The 22,658-nt window shown below is 47.8% G+C and overlaps 1 protein-coding gene across 2 annotated transcripts in view; it reads left to right on the top strand.

The window, feature by feature from the left end:
• Nucleotides 1–4,421: 4,421 nt before the first annotated feature.
• Nucleotides 4,422–22,658, top strand: part of LOC144104694 (uncharacterized) — an 18,889-nt gene continuing 652 nt past the window's right edge. Inside the window, exons 1-3 of one of the 2 annotated variants that reach the window (XR_013308612.1) lie at nucleotides 4,422–4,864; nucleotides 17,414–17,549; nucleotides 20,759–22,658. The exon at nucleotides 20,759–22,658 is cut by the window's right edge and continues 652 nt beyond it. Coding sequence is in view for 1 of the 2 variants with exons in the window: in XM_077637840.1 (XP_077493966.1) it covers nucleotides 4,580–4,864; nucleotides 10,676–11,980 (1,590 nt within the window). In the remaining variant the exon portion in view is untranslated. Of the gene's footprint in view, nucleotides 4,865–10,675; nucleotides 13,070–17,413; nucleotides 17,550–20,758 lie in introns of those variants that run through there. The other variant, XM_077637840.1, reaches the window with a different exon arrangement.

Raw genomic sequence — 22,658 nt, 5'->3', positions numbered from 1 at the left:
TCCCTTAAAGGAGCCACACGCCCGTCTTGTGCAAATTTTTGTTTGCCTGTCTCAAGAAATGTTTTCGCCGCCACCACCAAGTTGTTCCGCAGCCATTGTTTTCAGCGTAAACACAGGTGCTTGTGAAATGGCCGCGCACATACCAGCTGAAAAAGTCCATTGGTTCCAATTCGAACCAATTAGATTTTCTCCCAGGGCTGCAGGGGATCATGCTGCCTTGTGCCAACATTTTACAAGAGACATTAAATTATGAGCACTGCATGGTGTCAAGGAAGTGAAGCCAAACAGTCACAAAGCATCACACAGGAGAAGCATCACCTCAATACATATCCACACTACACTTTTTTTTGCTTCCGCTTATATACTCCATTAATGAGACCCTCCTGCTGGAGCCAGTGGCACTCGATCGTCAGTTGAGCGAAATTATTTCTTTTACTCACGCCTGCGGTGATGGTGAAATTGATGAAAACAATTCACCAGATAAAGTTGGTAATGTCTCTTTAACAAACACCTTAATTAGTTCACTGTGTTTTTGTTAATAATGAGCAGTATATGCAGCTATGAATTTGGACCGAATTGGAACACACCATTGGACCTTCCAGATGGCTCACTTTTTGTCTGCAATGCTAGGCATTTCATATGGACAATCCTGTTGCAGGTATATACCAAATGCTTGAAAGTGCACGATTGTGAATGTCATATAATTGAGACGTCTAATTGGCACTCAGTTTCTTTTTTACAGGGACACTGGCCACTTGAAACGTCTGTAACCGATTGGAATGTCCGATTGGAATCTCAAGAACCGATTGCATTTATATCCAACTGGTTTTGGAACTCCTGAAATAGTTCCAAGATTCCAGTTGTTGAAAGCTCTCCCACTTGTAATCTTCCAAACGAATTGGATAATTCAAGTGATCAACCAACTGGAATAATTGCTATGTCCAATTGTGTCCGTTTGGATGCAACTGAAACTTTAAAACCCATTAGAATTTGCAATCGGTTCATTTTTGTTTTGTTTTGTTTTACTGCGATATGCTGCAGCCCCAAGTTCATACTGCATACGAGGTCCGAAGTCTACCTGTACCCGCCGTGGAAGTTCAGTGGTTAGCGCGGTCAGCTGCTGAGCCCGAGGACGTGGACTCAATTTCGGCTGCGGACGGCCGTGTTTCGTTAAATAAAAATAATAATTGATTTGGAGGGAAAGGAAATGGCGCAGTATCTGTCTCATATATCGCTGGACACCTGAACCGCGCCGTAGGGGAAGGGATTAAGGATGGAGTGAAAGAAAAACCAAATCCAAGCACGTCCGCGTTTTGTGTGCGTTGCCCGCGCACCTCAAACAAACAGAGGTAGACAAAATTAAGCCGGACCATGCATACGTCACCTTTTTCACTCCCTCCATCCCCTCTTGCTACACGGTTGAGGTGTCCACCGACAAGTGGCAGTTACTGCGCCCATTTCTTTCCTCATAAGCATTCTTGACATCCGCATGCTGTTCGATGTAATGGCTCAGAAATGAAACCTAGGCGGGCGAAGTGTATCTGAAGCCCTGCACTACGGCGCTTCTTTCTATTTTCCTTCGTTCGCTCGGTATATCCTTCCTCTTGAAAATTAAAATTAATTCGAATCTGGCTTCGGCAGCCGCTTTTCGTTGGAGGCTAAAAGCAAAAGCTGCACGTGTGCTGGGCGATGTCAGTGAGCGTTAAAAATCCCCTGGCGGTTGGAAATATTCTGCATACTGCGGCTCCTCTACCTCTATTTTTTCTGCCACACTCACCTTTCTCTCTTCCCTATAGGCACGGTTATGGGTGCATTGTGTACCCATAATCCACCTATATGGATTATAGGTGGATTATGCAATGTACGGTTATGTAATTCAATGGAGCATTATGTACGGTTCAGCAAGACTGTCCTGTCTAAAAGTATTAGACCCATGGATGCATAACTCAGAAGCGCGCCTCTCGTGCGGGGCATAAGGACATCTACCATAGCCAGCCTCTATATATGTAGAAACAAATGAACCCCCGCTTTAAATTAAAATAACCACTCTGGCTTGTGCATATACCTTTAAAGTAGGATCTTTACCAAGACATATAGGTTATCCAGATGTAACGAAATGTCCGTCTGGAATAATATTCGACAACAAAACTCAAGCTACCGGGCCACACTGGTCGTGCGATTTGCAGTGTGTGCCAGAATCTCGGCGTTCCGGACACATTACCTGATATTGCCCGAATACGGGATCCACTACCTCCATGGCACAATTTTTCTGCACTCGATGATTTCAGTCTTACACAGAGTCGTAAAAAACAAACCTCGCAACAACTTCGCGTATAGAGTAATTCCTTACACTCGAGGAAAAATACGGTGGCTTCACTGACTCTAGCAGTGATGGTCCAAACACGGACGTTTATTTTGGAAACGCAGTGCTACGAGTGAATAGGGAAGAAACAGTAAGACTTCTACAGTGTACATCCATTTTTACTATCGAATGTTACGTCATATGTGCAGCCGTAGATAGAATAGTCAGCGAGCACCTCACAAACAGCATTATTATTTACTCAAGTCTCGCAGAGTACTGTACTGGCATCTCTACACTCTAAAAATGCAATCACTCTGCTACTTGGTGACATCATACACACTGTAATAATGGCCACTGCTCAAAGAAAAAAACTCAAAACTCTGCTGGGTCCCGGGTCATGTCGGAATAAAATGCAGCAAGAGGTCAGACTTGTGCGCTGCTCAAGCTCACGGCTAGCAAACAAAAAAGTAAATGCGCTCTTCAAAAATATCATCAACTTAGTACACCGTAAATTAAGAAAAGAAATGATAATCTGCTTGTAACAATGAAATAACAAACTGCAGTTGGTAAATCCAGTTTTAGGTGGACGGACGTCTTGCACACACCAGGAACGTTTGAAGGAAGTGACTTTCTGCAGTCTTCGTCAGCATGCCTTACACGTAACTTCATACTGGCAAAACAATACAAGCCATTATGTGAATCATGTTGAGATAACAGTTAACCATGCTTTAATTTTGTGCAGGAAACTGAAAACACAAAGAAAAACATTATTCTAAGTTTTATAATGAACGCATATCATTCCCTCCAGCTGAAAATGACCTTGTTGATTTGTCCTGTATTTTTAGGAAGGAAGCAAATGTAAAGGTTATCTAGAAACATTATAGTCAAATAAATACAGACTTTAATCTAATCTTTGGGCCATTGTATAACCTGAAATGCTTATGTGCCATAAAACTGAACACACACGCAATCACCTAATTAAAATGAGAGCATCTCAATACTTCACGCAAATGTGCATTACAATGCGTCGAAGAAGCAATTGTGGACTTCATGCCACTGGCATGAGTATTGCTCGCTATATTACCTTTTCTTGGCGGTGCTCATACGGTCGATTCTAATAAATTTCAAATTTTTTCCTTGATTTCCATCTGTTTACGAGTCTGAGACGTGATACCTTGTGTATACGAAAAGCTGATTAAAATCTTGCTTAAAAAATTCAAATAATTTACGACTTCGCTCTTGCTCTACAAGTAGAATCTAACCTCGTCGCACTTATTCAAAGTGTTCATCTTGTACCTGGCCCTGGTGGTGACGTTCTTTGCAGCTGAGCATGGGAGATCGATAACTGTGTGGTTTGTTCTACACTTTCTAAGCTTTCACTTTTTTTTTTTACGTGGACAAGAGGATGCAACAAAAAATAGCTCTTGCAGTTGCCTTCACAATCAGACATGCAACAAGCTAATAGTCAAAGTTATTTCGTTTAGTCTGAACAATAAAAGCGCTGAAATTCTTCGAAGAATTGCAGTGAAGAATAAGGTATGATGACGTCGCCACTGTATGGCATTGTGCTAATTTCCGCAAAAATCCAACGCAATATTTATAAGAACGTGTTCTTTCTTTGCGAAGAAAAATTGATGATCGTTTAACTCTCGTTAAACATGTGTGTACGCGATAGCTTCATACAAATGGTTACACGTGGTAAAGCTCTTTATTCAGCAGAAGGTGTTTCCTTGGTTATTGCTATGAAGAAACTGCGGTGATCCATGAAGAAGTTGGTAGCTACTGCGCGACGCGCGCAGCGAGGCTGCGGAGGCGGCAGCGGCGCAACTCTGACGTCACGCGCGGCGCAGCTGTTGCTCGGCGCATGCGCATTGATGGCTCCGGCTCGGCCCGGTGACCTTGGCTTCACATGGAGTAGTGAAGCTATCGCTTCAAAAAACACTTCGTAACTTATAAGGTGCCTGTCGTGCTTTACGCAAAAAGCTGCGACATAGAAACATAGCTGCGAATGATAGTTTGCGTGTCAGCCATTCCTGACAGAAACTCGGCGGCGTTGTAGGGCCTCGGGTCAACGCAGCTGAGCGGGTTGCATTCACTGAAATCGAGCACTTGCTAAGCGACGGAAATGTGAGAGATATCGGCACCATTGTAGCCTTGGCTACAATCGCACCGACCACCAGAGCAAAGTGCAAAGCAGGATGCGATAAGAGCCCGCATTCAGGGGGCGTAAAGGTCATTTCGTGCAGCTCGTCGAGCAGCGAGCGGAGGCAGTGAGCGATGGCTCCTGGAAGCGTCGCATACACCCTGGTCGGCTTCTCCGCAGAACTCGACTGGAGGCCCCTTCTCTTCGTGAAGCCCCTTCCACCGCACAGGGTCTGCGACGCCTGTGGTCTGGTGCGCAAGTGGACCGCCTTGCTTCCGTGCCGGCACACACTGTGCGAGTCTTGCTACGAGCTGAGCACTTGTGACAGCACCCGCGTATGTCCGCTGGATGGTCAACAGTGCGAGGAAGAAGATGTCGACCTGAGGGAGTTCCCTGCTGCCGAGGTTCTTAAGAGAGAGGTAAGTGTCGGGGACAAGAAGGCAGCTCCATTTTGATGTTTAATTTATTAGAAAGTTCGGCCTATAAAAAATATCGCCGCCACCTAAGGAATCCGATACTACCCGATACCCGCCAAAAACCACACTAAAATCCGCTACGCTGTTTGCTCGAATGCGTTTCATGCTTAACGTCATCTCGACGTGGAAATAGGCTGAAATTTTCGCTCTCCTAAACTTAGTGTTTTTTTTTTTTCTCAACGCTGCACTGACGTGTGGGCATGCAAGTAGCGTGCAGCCTTCAAGATGATTTGAGTAAGGTGGTCATTGTTATCGCGCTGCCGCTCTTTTTTAACGCTGGGCAAATCCGCGAATTACGCTCAATTTAATAGATTCGTTTTGCACTTTCCCTATTTGGCAAAAAAAATCGAAATCGCATTTTTTTAAACCCTTACTAGCTCAGCGGGGATGAGAGGCGAAAAAAAAAAAAACCTCATCGCTTGTTGCACAGATTGCGAAATCCAGCGAAAGCTAGCGCGAACATTGAGAGTTTTCAAACTTCACCTTCTCTCCGCGCATTAATGAAGCATTTCCTTTACGGCCTTCCGGCTGTCCCCACTAGGCTCATTGTAGCGAATACTATTGGCGTTTCGAAGCCCGCTTGGCAGCGTCGTTAGGCAGCACTTAGGCAGCAACGGACAATGGAACCATAGGGGAAGAAAGAGATGCAAGCGCCAGGGCCAAGTTAATTCAGATATAGGTTTCATTAACATGCAAGGTGGCAGGAATAGACTGAAATGGGAGGAAATAGAAGAACAGTTAAGACAGGAGGAATTAATGGTATATGGTTTAGCGGAAACACATCTTAGAGACATGGAGCAACCACCCTGTAACCCAGACTACACATGGGAATATTGCAATAGAACAGAGGGCAGCAGAAAGGGAGGTGGAATTGGGGCATTCATTCATAAAAGTATGAATTTTCAAAGGGTTAGACTGGGATGCAGGGAACATTTATGGCTAAAAGGAACAGTGGCAGGCAAGCAAACACTCCTTGGCTTTGTATACCTTTGGACAGGGTTTAATGCCAAAGAGGAAAACAGGAAAATGTTCGAATGTATTGCAAGCGACATTGATGAGCTAGGAGGACAGTGCGAGATAATTATATCATGCGACATGAATGCACACATAGAAGACCTGGATGGGTACACGGATTCGACAGGAAGCATGCTACAGGACATGTGTGACAGGCATGATTTAGTTGTATGCAACAGCACCGAGAAGTGTGAAGGGCTCATAACATGGGAGGCGGGGAGTCTGCACTCGACGATAGATTATGCACTAATGTCACAGAGGATGTATAATAGATTAGGGGTAATGAGCATAGATGAAGATGGTTCCAGAAGTCTAGGTAGTGACCACAAGCGTATCAGGTTGAGCTTCAGAAGAAAAAGCAATGTAGGACTGAAGCAAGATGAACAATCAGGGAGGAATTTTTACTCGGAAAAGCAATTGGAAGCAGCAGCCAAGAAAATCGAGAAAGTAATATTTGAGGATAGTGAAACAGAATGGACTTATACCAAATTAACTCGATTACTGGAGCTAGAGCTAGCTAAGGTGCGAGTAAAGCTAAAAGGGAAAAGATGCAAACCCAAGAGTTGGTGGGATGAGGAGGTCAAGAGGGCAATAGAAAAGCGCCAGGAAGCGTCCAGGGAACACAGATATTCCAAGAAGAGGGGGGAACCAAAACCCGAAGTAGACAGAAAATGGGATACCTTCATAAAGTGTAGAAGGGACGCATCCTATTTGATTAATGAGAAAATTAGAAGAAAGGGTGCCCAATCGATGTCAAAAGTAAATAAAAAGGATAGAAAAGCAGCCCAAAAATGCTGGAAACATCTAAATGCATTGAGTAATAAAACTAAGCTAGAACAAAGGTTTATTGTTACAGATGAGGGTATTCGACTAGAAGGGGATGAAGCAATAAAACACATAGGAACAAGGATGACGGAAAAATTTACAGCAAAGCACGTGGTACATAATTTATCGAAGGAGGATAGACCGGTTACAGCAATAGCTTCACTTGAGCAAGGAGAGTGGGAAAGGGCAGAGAAGAAGGTTCCTAGTGGCACATCAACAGGACCAGATGGTATCCCGATTATGTTGATAAAGAAGTTAGGACCAAAATCCAAGCAAACATTAATACAGGTAGTGAACAAAATGATAGTGGATGAGAAAGTCCCCGATGTATGGCGATTAAGTAGAATGAACATGACATATAAGGGAAAGGGGGACAAAGCAGACGTAAGTAACTATCGTCCCATAACAGTGACATCTGTGGTTTACAAGGTGCTGATGCAAATTATAAAGGATAGACTGCAGGCTTGGGTGGAGAACGAGGGGGTGTTAGGGGAACTACAGAATGGGTTCCTGAAACAAAGGAGGTTGGAGGACAATCTATTTTCATTGACACAGTGTATAGAAATTGCGGAAAAGGAACATAGGCCCTTATGGCTAGCATTTCTGGATATTAGGGGAGCCTATGACAACGTTACTCAGGAGCATTTGTGGGACATACTGGGCACATTGGATGTGGAAAATTGAGTAAATTATCTTTTAAAAGATATATATAGAGGTAACAGAGTGCTCATAAAATGGGAAAAAAATGTATCAGGGCCTGTAGAGATACAGCGGGGGCTTAGACAAGGATGTCCTCTGTCCCCTTTGTTGTTCATGTTGTACCTGCAAGGGTTGGAGACCAAGCTAGAGGGTAGCGGACTAGGCTTCAACCTATCTTTTTTTCAAGCAAGGGGAATTGATTAAACAGACATTACCGGGACTAATATACGCGGACGATATAGTGATAATGGCTGACAACAAGGAAGACCTGCAGAAGTTGTTAGACATATGCAGTACAGAGGGAGATAGATTAGGCTTCAAGTATAGTAAGGAAAAATCTGCAGTCATGATATTTAATGAAGAGGGCGGCGAGCATAGAATACACGAGTTCGTGCTAAAAGTAGTGAATGAGTACAAGTATCTTGGGGTGTGGATAAATAACAGTGCTGAGTATCTGACAGAGCATGAAAAATATGTAATTAATAAAGCTAGTAGGAATGCAGCTGTCATGAAAAATAGGGCGCTGTCGAATTACAAAAGGTATGAGGTGGTAAGAGGGATCTGGAAAGGGGTGATGGTCCCTAGCCTGACCTTCGGGAATGCGGTCCTGTGTATGAGGCCAGATGTTCAAGCAAGGCTGGAAATTAAGCAACGGGGAGTAGGGAGGTTAGCTTTGGGAGCACATGGCAATACGCCAAATCAGGGGGTACAGGGTGACATGGGATGGGCGTCTTTCGAGAGCAGAGAGGCTAGCAGTAAGATAGCATTTGAGGAACGATTGAGAAAGATGGAGGAAAAGCGGTGGGCTAGGAAAGTTTTTAGATACCTGTATATAAGAATGTTGACACAAAATGGAGAAAGCGAACTAGAAAATTGACAAGCAAATATCTGGACAGCAGTAAGGGGGCATGATTGAAGAAGGAAACCAGCGCAAAAGACGAAGACACAGGAACAAGGACACAGGAACTAGTCTTTTGCGCTGGTTTCCTTCTTCAATCATGTACCGACTCGCCCAGCTCTCCACTCTACTAAAGGAAGGGGGCAAATCAGCAATTATCGATTAAGAAAAAGGTTAAATAAACAGAGAGAGCTTTGTGGAAAACAGGGATGCTGACGAAATCGGCACTGGGAACATACCGGACCTTTAAACAGGAAATTGTCAAAGAAAATATCTATGATAATTGTAGGGGAAGTTCTTTGCTGTTTGAGGCCAGGACTGGAGTTTTGCGGACTAAGACGTATAGAGTCAGGTACCAGGAAATAGACACTTTGTGCATTGCGTGCGGAGAGGAGGAGGAAACGGCTGAACACTTGATACTTTTCTGTAAAGGGCTTCACCCTGCAGTGGAAAGCAGTGGGGCTGACTTACCCAAGGCATTGGGGTTTAGGGATAGTGAAGGGAAAGAGGATTTTAAGAGGTTAGAAGTAACCAAGCGAAGGTTATCTGATTGGTGGCTAAAAGCAAGACAGGAGTAAAATTTCACAAGACATGGCTAGGTGGCTTGAGCCACCGCCCGATGTAAAGGGTTCAGCCGTATCCGTCCGTCCGTCCGTCCGTCCGTCCATCCATCCATCCATCCATCCATCCATGCATAGCAACGACGTGAGAGGTTGTACAGAGTGCAAAACGCTTGTACAGAACACGTTCTGGGCGTGTATCGGGCAGAACACGCCAAATCTAGTGATAACATTTGATTTAAAATCAGATCATCAATCAATCAAATCAGTTTTATTCAAACATCCTGAGATGCTTAGGGGCACGGACAAAAAGCCAAAGGTGGCTTGACGAGGTCCGTGCTCCTTACAATGCGTACAGTGGAAAACGCGTAATTTATGAAATGCAGTGAGTGAAATACAGGCAGTGATGCATGAAATGCAGGCAGTGAATAGCAAAAAACGAAGCTGCCCACAAGGCAGAAAGGTGTACAAAAGAAACGAAAAATGCAGATAACAAAAGGCAAACAAACTTGAGGTTTCCGGATCATGAAAAAATGTAGTGTACAGAAAGTGAAAGGATGTAAGCATGGGAAGTTAACCTCACAGCATTTCATCGTCATTTGTTGCCTTCCTGGTCGCAGCTGCTTTGAGAGCTGCGGTGCACATAGTTCGGTCGTTCCATAGACAAGTGTTTTGACCTCTGTACGACGCGTGCGGCTCGGGATGTGTGTATGGTGTCGTCACGTGACTGATAGAACGGACGGACGTGCAGCCCGGCAGCGGAAAATACACAGTAGAGAGATTTCGCATAGCGGAGACGTATACAGGTTTACCGGGCGCCAACTGCGCACGCGCAATGACATGGGTGGTACCGGGTGGGAACAGTGAGCGCGCGCAGCTGCATTTTCACGTTAGCACGTTCATGAGAATCCTCTGACGCTATTGGCTGGAAGAGAAGTTACTTTGACGGAGAAAAGCCGCTTTTTCTTTGTTTCCGACTATAGTGCGTCTCCGCTACGCTAGATCTCTCTAGTTTTAGCGTATACGTTTAGCCCTAAGACAATACACGACAACACGTTACCGTCGCTCCGTAACTGGTCTGGGCTCGCCGTATTTTGCGTACGATAGCATTTACCGTGTATAGCATACGGTGGTGCTAACACTCGCTGATGTCCAATAAATGGCTCTTGTAGCGAAAGGAAAGAAAAAATTGGAGAGAACACTTAAGCGGCACCTTACGGGTGTTTAAATTGATCAATTACTCTAAATGTTCTTAACTAGCCTCATCAAGCATTAGGTTTAAATTCTGAGTATTTTGACACCTTTGAACCCCCTTTTACCTTTCTTCGTTTATTTATTTAATCGATTAATTACAATGACTTCATTAACTCGTCATCGCCTATCACACATCAATCAGTCATCAATAACTAGAACCACAAATTACGATGATACTTTTTTTTACGCAGCCCCCGACTATTTCCGACACGCGATGCCGACTATGCCGACGGCTTTTCGACCGATCGAGCTGTAACGCTGTCACCTAAAAAAAGGAGGGGAGGGGGGGCTGTACTGTAGAGGAGCGCACCAAGCGATAGGGTGTATGGTATGTAGAGTTAAACGTTCCGACGTTACACATTCGTTACCGAGGCACGCAGTACTGGACCGAGTTTTCGCGTATACAGCACGTGTATAACTAACGAAAAGACCGCCACGGCTTCTCTGAATCTTGCAGAAGTTGTTAAAACAATTAGAAAAAAGCTGCGTGTTTTGCTTTCGCAGGTGCAGTGTTGGAACGAAGAAAGCGACTGTAGGACAGTGCTGCCTGCATCTCAGATCGCCCAGCACTTTCACCTAGAATGTCGCCACCATTCCATTCGCTGCCCAAAGTGTTCGGCCAGAGTTCTTTGCACCGATGTGTGCGCGCACTTGGAGTCGGAGTGCTGCACTACAACTGCGACGCCTGCTGGATTGGAATGCCAGGGGGATTCAGGCCGCAAGGAGGAGACGGGGATTCTGACATCCTCAATGCAATCCTTAGAAGCGCAGGCCGGTGAACTGAAGGCGCTCATGGAGCGGGTGCTCGTCGCAACTGGCGCCAATGGCGACCGACTCAACGAAGTAGTTCACGGGGTGAACAGCTGCCAAGAAGCACTGAGAGAAGTCAGACAGGGCATTAATAATGTGAAGGACACTTTAAACAAAGAAGGGGTACAAGTCAGAACAGAGCATCGTGACTCCGTAAAAAAATGCTCGGATGAAATAGCCGCGGTGTTCACCTGCAACGAAACACTGAGAGAGGAACTCAGTCTGGGCATCAGTTGCGTGCAGGAGGCAATGAGGCAAGAAGGGGTACAAGTCAGAACAGAGCATCGTGAGTCTTTGAAAAAGTGCTCGGATGAAATAGCCGCGTTCAGTGCAGAAGCGAAAAGCCGTTTAATTGCAAGCAGTGATTATATGAACAGAATTTCCAACCGCATGAATTCGATAGAAAAGCTACTGAAACACGAGTTGGCAAAAGCGGCCACAGAAAAGCGGGACAAGTCATCAAAGGTAGCTGGAGGCGCCGAGGGGGCCACGGAACAAGCGGGAGAAAGCAGCACTGCAATGGGCCGCGTGCAGAAAGCAGTGCCCATGCCACCTGATCCACAGGCATCGGTTTGCGAGTTTGTCGTCAAAGGTGTCGGAGAACTCAAACAAGAAGCATGGATAATAGGTCAGGCTCGTTTTCAAAGCGAGCCTGTATACCTCCGAAACTACTGCATGGCCCCTGGAGTCGAGTTCACCCTTTACAGGGACGGGAGTGTAGGGTTGCATGCACTCTTCCTCCTGCACAAGGGAGACATGGACGACGTTGTTCGGTGGCCGTTCAAGACGAGAGTGAGACTTAGAGCCGTGCATCCAAAGGGAGAAGCACGAGAGATCGTAGACGAGATTATTCCTCGCAAATTTTCTATTCAAAGGCCACAAGTTGGAAGTGTAGAGTGCCCGTGTATTTCTGAGGGCCACGTGTTCCTCCGTTCGCTCATCGACTCAGGTTTCGTGCAAGACGACCAACTTCGGATAAAGTTCGAGATTGGGACGTGATTGGAGCTTAAATGTGAGAAGCAGACGTGACAGCTTCGTGTGTATTGCATGCAGTGGTTGTTGATTCAGTGTTGTTTTCAAGCCGCCTCAAATGTTGAATACTTCGCGGCCTGTTATCCTATGATCATGACTCTCGGAATATTTCCCTTTTCGCCCTAAATTATTAAAAAATATAAAATGTGTACTCAAACCTTTGTCTCATTCAATATTGATATCTAGAATCTAAAATTGGTATTCAATTGAAGGAGGTAGATTTCTGTTCTAGCTGGGAATATTGCAAGTTTTTCCCGCTCCTCGGTTTATCCTTCGCTCGCGAGGACCTCATTGTGCAGTGTTCAAAGCGCAAGTTCAGCTGTCTCGGACATCACATTTAATTGAGGGAACTGTGATGAATTGATCGATACCCTTAGAACATATTGGAAAGGTCTAACTTTTCGTTGCAAGAAAACGTTGGTTTTGATGCTTGTACTTACTTGTGAGGGAACTGTGGACTATTGAACGATACTCTTATGAACATATTGATGGCAATGGTGTAACCTTTCGGTACAGCAAAATGTTGTCTTTGAAGTTTGTACTATATACTCGCACCGAGTACTTAAGACTGCTGTTTAAAACCGATGGGGTGTGTTTTAAACAATAAAGAGCAGGAAACTAAAAGCGTCCTGATATGCTTGGGTATCGGGACCGAGGTCTTCACCGCATGACGATGAGCTCTGCAGACGACGGAGGGAAGCCTTCGGGAGGGTTGGTAAACTTGAAGGTTTATTTACATTTTTACAAGGGAAGCAGGGAGACCAAAAGTCCGAGATGAAGTGCTGTGAAACCAGCCAAATCGCGGCTTAAATACAGTGGATATTCCCTAGGCACCTAGCTAGGGAAACCGGTGGCTGATCAAGCGTCCAATGGGCAGACACACTCTTCATAGTCTCTTCCCTAACCCCGTGACCGCTCCGCCCCCACAAACACGTGCACAGGCGATAAGGAATCCTGGCGCCTTGAGGTCCTGGAATGCTGTTTCCGACCGGTTGACCAGGTGCATAAGGTCGTTGGCTTAGCAGGCGGTGATCCCCTCCGTGGGAAAGAGGCGTCCTGGAATGTGGTTTCCGACGGGTTGACCATGTGCATAAGGTCGTTGGCTTTGTAGGCGCTAATCCCCTCCGTGGAAAGATGCGTCCTGACGGCCCCGGGCATTCCAGAGGGTAAGATGAATCAGCCGTGTCCGCCCCCGCTTTGTCTGGCCGCGCAAGTGCAAGCGAACGAGGCGGGTCCGGCGCCTTTGTTCGGGTCTTTCTGCCGGTCCACGTGCGGGCGCAGTTCGGTAGAAATGCCGCATTCCACACTCCGGACGAAGGGATGAGAGGCCTTTCTTCACAGCTCACCGTCGCCAGGAGCCGCTCCTAATCCTCTTCTCAGGACGACAGCACCTTTGGTCAAACATAGTTCGATGGCGCCTGCCGGGCTCGTCTGTTCCCGCTGTCGGGGCCTCCGATCACAACAATCCGTCCGCCGCCAAGAAGACGCCACGAAGTGGTTGCAGCTGGTCGGTGCACCACGAATGGGCTTCAGAGTCCCAGTCGGCCTCGTAGTAGTCAGTCCACTTGACCTGCACAGCTGGCAAGGGTCCTTAACGGAGCATTAGCGATCCGATCTGAGCTCAGCCTCTACCTCCGGCTAGGCAGCACGCGGCCAGCCTCAGAACATCGCCAGGTCTTTAATACAGAGCAATATGGCTGCAAATTTTGGATGACTTAACCCTCGCCAACAGCTCACGCCCGGAAGTCTGCTGAACCAAAACTAGTTCCTCTTTGTTTTTCCTTTTTTCGCCAAAAGACATGCGTCTGAAATTTGGTAAGAAACTTTTTTTTTCGGCAATGAGGTAGGCACGGAGAAGCAAGAAAAACAAAACAAAACAAAAACAAAAATGATACGGTAGCTTTTCTCGAGCATTAGGGCATTTTACGCCAGATTATGCAGGAAAGCTACGACTGAGACCGTCGGAATTCCCGTTTTCCCGCCCTTTTCGGTAGCGGTAGCCCGACTGAGTCACTGGTAGAGGACCGACCACGTCCCCCACCAAACGGCGGAAGGGTTCGCTAATCACGGGCACTAGCTTCATCGGAGCCTTCCTTAAATCTCCTGGCTTTCTGACACGCTGACAGGTGTCGCAGGACTTTACAAACTGCTTGACATCCCTGACGCAGCCAGGCCAATAAAACTCCTGTAGAAGCCTAGCTTTAGTTTTCTTCACTCCAAGGTGGCAAGACCAACCCCCACCATGGCACAATTTAAGGATGCCTCCGCGGTATTTCTGCGGCACCACGAGCCGATCAAACTGGATCCCCTTTGAGTCCTTGTACTCGGCGTCGCATCTGTTCCTGCCGCGAGCCTCTCTGCTCGTCTAAGAAGCATCGCCTCCTGGGTTTGCCCCTGCCTGACCCGTCGTGGGAGAGCCTTCGTTCTTCCTACGATTTACTTCAGCTGCAATCTCGCGAGCCTTCGCACGAGTGAGCGCTTGGATGGTTCGATCGCCGAAACTACGACCCTCTTCCTGGAGCATCTGCTCCGACCGATTTGAAAAGAGGTACGGAAATTTTCCCGGCAGATTCCGTGATACCGCTGCCTCCGTTTCCAGAACGCCAAACGTGCCCTCTATTCTAACTCGTGCGATCGGCAAGCATGCGCTATTCTCTTCGGCCACCTGCCTAATCCCTGCACATTCCCCAGTAAAATCAGCTGCGTTCACGTACGTGGGGTGGATTACGTCCATGGTGGCCGCGGAGTCCCTCAGAACCCGGCACGGTTTTCCATTAACCTGCATGTCTTTCAGGTAAGGCTCTAGCAGGCGCATGTTCTCATCGCCCGCCTCCACCAAGGAGAGAACGATTTCCTGCTTCCTGCAAGCGTGGGCGAAGTGACCGGGCTCGTGACAACGGAAACACACTGGTTTCTTTCTGGCTTCAAAAGCCTTATCCCTCTCTTTTTCGGTCGCCCCCTTTGTGGGGTTGCTTGATTCTGCTTTGTGGCCCTCGTTCCGCTCCCAGCTGCGGCTTGCTGCCCCTCCTGTCTGGATCCGTGGAAATTTTTTTTCTACTTTGGGGCTTACGGGGGCACGCGCACCCTCTGCTACGCGCTTGGCATGGAACTCTTCGGCCAGCTCTGCTGCACTTTCTAGGGTTTTATTTCTCGGCCTGTCCTGCACCCACACGCGCATTTCTTCCCTCAAAGAGCCAGAAAACTGCTCCAGGCAGATCACCTCTATTACTTTATCGTGAGTTCCGTAAGCCTGTTCTCCCTTTAGCCATTCCTTCAGGTCTGCATTAAGGTTATACGCAAAATCCGGAAATGACTGTTTAGGCTGTTTTCTGGCTTCCCTGAAGCGGCGCCGAAAGGCCTCTGCGGACAGGCGATACTTTTTTAGGAGTGCTGCCTTTACTTTAGTACAGTCTGCCGCCTCTTCTTTTGCCAGACGAGCGAGTACTTGGGCCGCCTCACATGGAAGAATGGTCAGAAGTTTCTGCGGCCAAGACTCGGTCGGGAACTCGCAACTTTCACATGCCCGCTCAAAGTTCACGAGAAAGAGCCCTATGTCCTCTCCAAGTTTGTACGGTTGCAAGAGGTCCTTTATTTTTATTTTTGATGCTGCCTGGCTTGCCACTGTGTTCGGCACCTCTAGCCTAGTGCGTTCTGCCTGTGCAGCCTGAGCTAACTGTAGATCGAGCCGTTTTTTCTCGATCTCTCTTTCATGCTCTTCGCGCTTCCTTTCGTGCTCTCTTTCCTGCTCTTCGCGCTTCATTTCGTGCTCCCTTTCCTGCTCTTCGCGCTTCCTTTCGTGCTCCCTTTCCTGCTCTTCGCGCTTCCTTTCGTGCTCTTCGCGCTTCCTTTTTTCTTCATCCACTCGCTTCTTTTGTTCATCCCCTCGCTTCCTTTGTTCATCCTCTCGCTTCTTTTGTTCCCTTTCCTTCTCCAACTCCTCCTTAATTAACTCCCAACGTTCTACTTTCTCCTCCTCGTCCGCACCGAAATCCTCAATTGCCCCAATCAATTATGGTTTTCTACGGATCGACCCACAATCAATGCCCAATTCCCCGCATACGAGAACTAGGTCTGGTTTGCGCAGCTTCTTCCAGTCCATGACTATTTAAGCAACGGCAAGTCTCTACTCACGTGGTCAGAGGAGCCCCGGCTGCCTCTTATACCAACCTTCGATTACCTAGGCTAACAAATTTCCAAAGTTGTAAAACCTGGCAATGCTCCAAGAGAAAGACCGCGCACTTACCATACCAGAGTCAGGACCAGGCGCAGACCATCCCACCGCTGCCAACCAGTTGATATGCTTGGGTATCGGGACCGAGGTCTTCACCGCATGACGATGAACTCTGCAGGCGACGGAGGGAAGCCTTCAGGAGGGTTGGTAAACTTAAAGGTTTATTTACATTTTTACAAGAGAAGCAGGGAGACCAAAAGTCAGAGATGAAGTGCTGTGAAACCAGCCAAATCGCGGCTTAAATACAGTGGATATTCCCTAGGCACCTAGCTAGGGAAACCGGTGGCTGATCAAGCGTCCAATGGGCAGACAAACTCTTCATAGTCTTTTCCCTAACCCTGTGACCGCTCCGCCCCCACAAACACGTGCACAGGCGATAAGGAATCCTGGCGCCTTGAGGTCCTGGAATGCTGTTTCCGACCGGTTGACCAGGTGCATAAGGTCGTTGGCTTAGCAGGCGGTGATCCCCTCCGTGGGAAAGAGGCGTCCTGGAATGTGGTTTCCGACGGGTTGACCATGTGCATAAGGTCGTTGGCTTTGTAGGCGGTGATCCCCTCCGTGGAAAGATGCGTCCTGACGGCCCCTGGCATTCTAGAGGGTAAGATGAATCAGCCGTGTCCGCCCCCGCTTTGTCTGGCCGCGCACGTGCAAGCGAGCGAGGCGGGTCCGGCACCTTTGTTCGGGTCTTTCTGCCGGTCCACGTGAGGGCGCAGTTCGGTAGAAATGCCGCATTCCATACTCCGGACGAAGGGATGAGAGGCCTTTCGTCACAGCTCACCGTCGCCAGGGGCCGTTCCTAATCCTCTTCTCAGGACGACAGCACCTTTGGTCAAACATAGTTCGATGGCGCCTTCCGGGCTCGTCTGTTCCCGCTGTCGGGGCCTCCGATCACAACAGTCCCGAGGAGAGATCGGCGGGTGTGTTGATTGTTACGGTGAAATTTTACAGTATGCAAAAAATTGCCTCTATAAACAACTTCCCGCTGAAAAAAAATGCGTTTGTGAGGTATTTCTAGCTATGCTTGATCTTGTCCCTAACAGTGGTGGTGTTTTATGCAGCTCTATTGGCGAGCCTATCTTTTTGTTGTTTTTTCTGAAGCCCCTTCCACCGCACAGGTTGTGCGATGCCTGTGGACTGGTGCGCAACAGGACAGCCTTGCTTCCGTGCAGGCACACACTGTGCGAGTCTTGCTACGAGCTGAGCACTCGTGACAGCACCCGCGTATGTCCGCTGGATGGTCAACAGTGCGAGGAAGAAGATGTCGACCTGAGGGAGTTCCCTGCTGGCGAAGTTCTTAAGAGAGAGGTAAGCGTGGTGGACGAGGAGGTAGCTCCATTCTGGTGTTTAATTTATTAGAAAGTTCGCTCCCCAATAAATATCCCCGCCACCCAAGGGATCTCGCCAATACCCGATACCCGCCAATAACCCTACTATATATAATGCATTAAGCTGTTTGCTGGAATGCATTTCATGCTTAACGTCATCTTGACGAGGAAATAGGCTAAAAATTTTCCTCGCCTAAATTTTTCGTTTTCTCTCTCAGCGCTGCCTCTGACGTGTGGGCATGCAAGTAGCGTGCAGCCTTCAAGATGATTTGAGCAAGGTGGTCATTGTTGTCGCGCTGCCGCTCTTTTTTAACGCTGGACACATCCGCGAATTACGCACAATTTAATGCACTCGTTTTGCATATCCCTAACGCATTTTTTAACCATTACTAGCTCAGCGGGGATGAGGGGCGAAAAAAAAAAAACCCTCATCGCATGTTGCACAGATTGCGAAATCCAGCGAAAGCTAGCGCGAACATTGAGAGTTTTCAAACTTCACCTTCTCTCCGCGCATTAATGAAGCATTTCCTTTACGGCCTTCCGGCTGTCCCCACTCGGCTCCTTGTAGCGGATACTATTGGAGTTTCTTTCGAAGCCCGCTTGGCGGCGTTTTTAGGCAGCACTTGCGAAGCAGTGACGAGAAAGGTTGTACAGAGGGCAAAACGCTTTTCTAGAACACGTTCTGGGCGTGTTTCGGGATGAACACGCGATATAAAGAAATAAAATTTGGTTAAAAATGGTCTGGATGTAAGCATGGGAAGTTTAACTCATAGGACTTAATCGTCATTTTTAGCCTTCCTGGTCGCAGCAGCTTAGGGAGCTGAGGGACACACAGTTTGGTCGTTCTATAGACGAGTGTTTTGTCCTCTGTACGATGCGTGCGGCCCGGTGTGCGTGCAGGGTGTCGTCACGTGACCGATAGAACGGACGGACACGCAGCCCGGCAGCGGAAAATGGACAGTAGAGAGATTTAGCATAGCGGCTTACACCGGTTTACCGGACGCCAACTGCGCACGCGTACTAGCGTGAGTGTTGCCCGGTGGGGCCACTGAGCGTGTGCAGCTGGCATCCGGCAAGCCGGTATGCATCTACGCATTAGAGGGATACAAGTCAAGAGAAAAGCGGCTTTCCCCGTTGTAGAACTCGCTTCCAGGCAATGGCGTCGGCCGATTCTCATGAACTTGCTGTCATGAGTCGCTGGACGATGCAGGGAGTGGTGTAACCATGCGAGGAGAAGACAATCCCCGACAACGCGGGGATAAAACTCTCCGCTTTCATCTGCGACTCCCTGCATTTCACACTAGCAGGTGCATGAGAGTCGGCCGGCGCCACAGGCTGGAAAGGGACTCCTCTGACAGTGAAAAGCCGTTTTTTTTTTTGTAGCGTGAGTTACACTGGCCGAGGTTGAGCAGTTTCGCGTGGCTCCTGGACAGCCGTGCTGCGCATGCGCGAGGAGCAGTGACGTCCCACGGCGCACAGCTGGCGCGCCGGAGCCGCTTCCGCGCGCGCCACGCCGGTCTGCGGGTTCCCGAGGAGTGACGTCATAGCAGCGCTCAGACGCACTGGCGCCGACGCGTGCCCAGTTGTGCGCCTCCGTTGCGCAGAAGCCAAGTCTGACGCTGCGCCGGAGCCGCTTGACAGCGCCTCTCATTTTGTGCACATGCGCAGAGGTATCAGTGGGGGTATACATATAGCGGGGCGTTGGCTACTGTGGTATATACGTTGAGCAAAATTAAATATATGTGTGTCACATAATGCGCATACCGTGTGTGTGTCATTGAAGCAGCAGTAAGCATGATAATCAAGCTAATCCTAGACAACTAGGAAAGCTAAGAATAACCAGTTGAACCTTAGCTCACGCTAGTATAGCCTGACATAGCCAAGCTAAGCCGCTGGTAATTTTTCTTTACTCGTATCCGAGTATATAGTACGCATCCGCTTCACTAAATGTCATTAGTTTCAGCGTAGCCGTTTATCCGTAAGGCAATATTCGTTTAACAAGTTGACGTTGCTGCCGTAACCAGTCTTGGTTAGCCATATTTAGCCGCACAATGTCATTTACCGTGTATACCGTACGGCGGTGCTAACACTCGCTGATGTCCAGTAAATGGCTCTGGTAGCGAAAAGAAAAAAAATTGGAAAGGACATTTAAAAGTTGTCTTGAGGCTATGACGCCATTGCGTAATGCGTGAGGCTTTCCATAGCAGTTTGATCTGTTTGAACGCATTTCATTGTTTTCAATTGTTCCAATTATGTATTGATCAATTACAGTCAAAATTTTTTCTTGATTAGCATCATCAAGCATTGGCTTTTCATTCTGAGCATTGCTACGAGGCAGCGCGCAGAGACGACGGAGAAGAAAAAACACGCAACAAAGCGCTTTGCTTTGTGTCGTTTCGTGTCCGTCATGTCGTATCAATGAATCCATGCCAACTAGCCCAAGTAGCCGTTCTAACACAGTTCTTTGTGAGCATTTTGACACCTCTGAACCCCCTGTTTCTTTTTTTTTTATTTCGGCCGCCGCGGTGACTGAGCGGTTACCGCGCTCGGCTGCTGTCCCGAAAGACGCGGGTTCGATCCCAGCCGCGGCGGTCGAATATCGATGGAGGCGAAATTCTAAAGGTCCGTGTACTGTGCGATGTCAGTGGACGTTGAACACCAGGTGTTCGAAATTCCCGGAGCCCTCCACTAAGGCGTCCCTCATAGCCTGAGTCGCTTGGGGACGTTAAACCCCCATAAATCAAACCTTTTTAATTTCATTATTAATCGATTAATTTCAATGCCTTCATTAACTCCTCACCATCTATCACACACCAATCAATCATCAAACACTAGAACCACAAATTACCATGATATTTTTTTTTTTACGCACCCCTCGATTATTTCCGACACGCGATGGCGACTATGCCGACAGCTTTTTGACCAAATGGGCTTTAACGCTGTCGCCTAAAAAAATGGGGAGGGGGGGGGGGGGCGTTCTGCTTTATAGGACAGCACCAAGCGATGGAGTGTACGGTATGTGGAGTTAACATTCCGACTTTACACATTCGTTACCGGGCACGCTATTGTGGACCGAGTTTTCGCATATACAGCAGGTGTATAGCAAACGAAAAGTCCGCCACGGCTTCTTTGGATCCTGCAGAAGTTGCCAAAACAGTTACTAAAATGCGGTGTGTTTTGCTTTCGCAGGTGCAGTGTTGGAACGAAGGAAGCGACTGTAGGACAGTGCTGCCTGCATCTCAGATCGGCCAGCACTTTCACCTAGAATGTCGCCACCATTCCAATCGCTGCCCCAGGTGTTCGGCCAGAGTTCTTTGCACCGACGTATGTGCGCACTTGGAGTCTGAGTGCTGCACTACTACTGCGAAACCTGCTGGATTGGAATGCCAGGGGGATTCAGGCCGCAAGGAGGAGACGGGGATTCTGACATCCTCCATGCAATCCTTAGAAGCGCAGGCCGGTGAACTGAAGGCGCTCATGGAGCGGGTGCTCGTGGCAACTGGCTCCAATGGCGACCGACTCAACGAAGTAGTTCATGGGGTGAACAGCTGCCAAGAAGCACTGAGAGAGGAACTGAGACTGGGCATTAGTAATGTTAAGGATAGTTTAAGCACAGAATGGGTACAAGCCAGAAGGGAATATCGTGACTCCGTGAAAAAGTGCTGGGATGAAATAGCCGCGCTGTACACCTGCCAAAAAACACTCAAAGAAGAAATCAGACTGGGCATAGGTAGCGTGCAGAAAACAATGAGGCAAGAAGGGGTACAAGTCAGAACAGAGCATCGTGACTCCGTTAAAAAATGCTCGGATGAAATAGCCGCGCTGTTCACCTGCAACGAAGCACTGAGAGAAGAACTCAGACTGGGCATTAGATGCGTGCAGGAGGCAATGAGGCAAGAAGGGGTACAAGTCAGAACAGAGCATCGTCAGTCTTTGAAAAAGTGCTCGGATGAAATTACCGCGTTCAGTGAAGAAATGAAAGGCCGTTTAATTGCTAGCAGTGATGACATGAGCAGAATTTCCAACCGCGTGTATTCGATGGAAAAGCTACTGAAAGACGTGTTAGCAAAAGAAGTCAGAGCAAAGGGCGGCTATGACACACAGGTTGCTGGAGGCGATCAGGGGGCCACGGCACAAGCGGGAGGAAGCAGCAGTGCAATGGGCCGCATTGACAAAGCAGTTCCCAAACAACCTGACCCACAGGCATCGGTGTGCGAGTTTGTCGTAATGGGTGTCCGATCACTCAAAGAAGAAGCAGTGAAGTATCATTGGGCTCATTGTGAGACCGAACGTGTATACCTCCGAGGCTACTGCATGTCCCCCGGTGTCCGCTTGTTACGCTCCTTGAATGGAAGTATAGGGCTGCGTGCAATCTTCCGTCTGCACAAGGGCGACTTGGACGACGTTGTTGAGTGGCCGTTAGAGCAAACAATCAAGCTTCGTGTCGTCCATCCAAAAGGAGGAGAAGAACGAGTGATTGTGCACGAGATTATGCGTTCCTGTGCATCTCTTCAAAGACCGCAGGCTCGAAGTGTACAGCGCTCATATATTTCTGTGCAACAAATTGCCCTCCCTTCACTCATACACTCGGGCTACGTGCAAGACGACCAACTTCGGATAAAGTTCGAGATTGGAACATGATGGGCGCTTGAATGTGAGTAGCAGACTTGACAGCTTCATCTGTATAAAGCCCATTACTTTCAGTGGTTGTTGAATCAGTGTTGCTGTCAAGCCGCCACATTTGTTGAATGCTCCGCGCCCAGTTATCCTATGGCCACGACTCTCCGCATATTTCCCATTTCGTCCTAAATTATTTAGAAAAATAAAATGTTTACTCGAACTTTTGTCTGATTTAATCTGGATATCTAGAATATAAAATTGGTATTCAATTGAAAGAGATCGATTTCTACACTAGCTGGGAATGGTGGGAGTTTTTCGACACTAGGCGGATAAGCCCTCGCTCGCGAAGACCTCATTGTGCACTGTTCAAAGCGCAAGTCCAGCTCTCTCGGACGTCACTTTTAATATTGAGAGAACTGTGGACAATTTAACGATGCTTTTATGAACATACTGATGGCAATGGTCTAAG

This window comes from Amblyomma americanum, chromosome 9, assembly GCF_052857255.1.
Source record: "Amblyomma americanum isolate KBUSLIRL-KWMA chromosome 9, ASM5285725v1, whole genome shotgun sequence".
NCBI classification, from domain to species: domain Eukaryota; kingdom Metazoa; phylum Arthropoda; class Arachnida; order Ixodida; family Ixodidae; genus Amblyomma; species Amblyomma americanum.
Note: the sequence above shows the minus strand (reverse complement) of the source record. Positions and strands in the feature narration are given on the sequence as shown.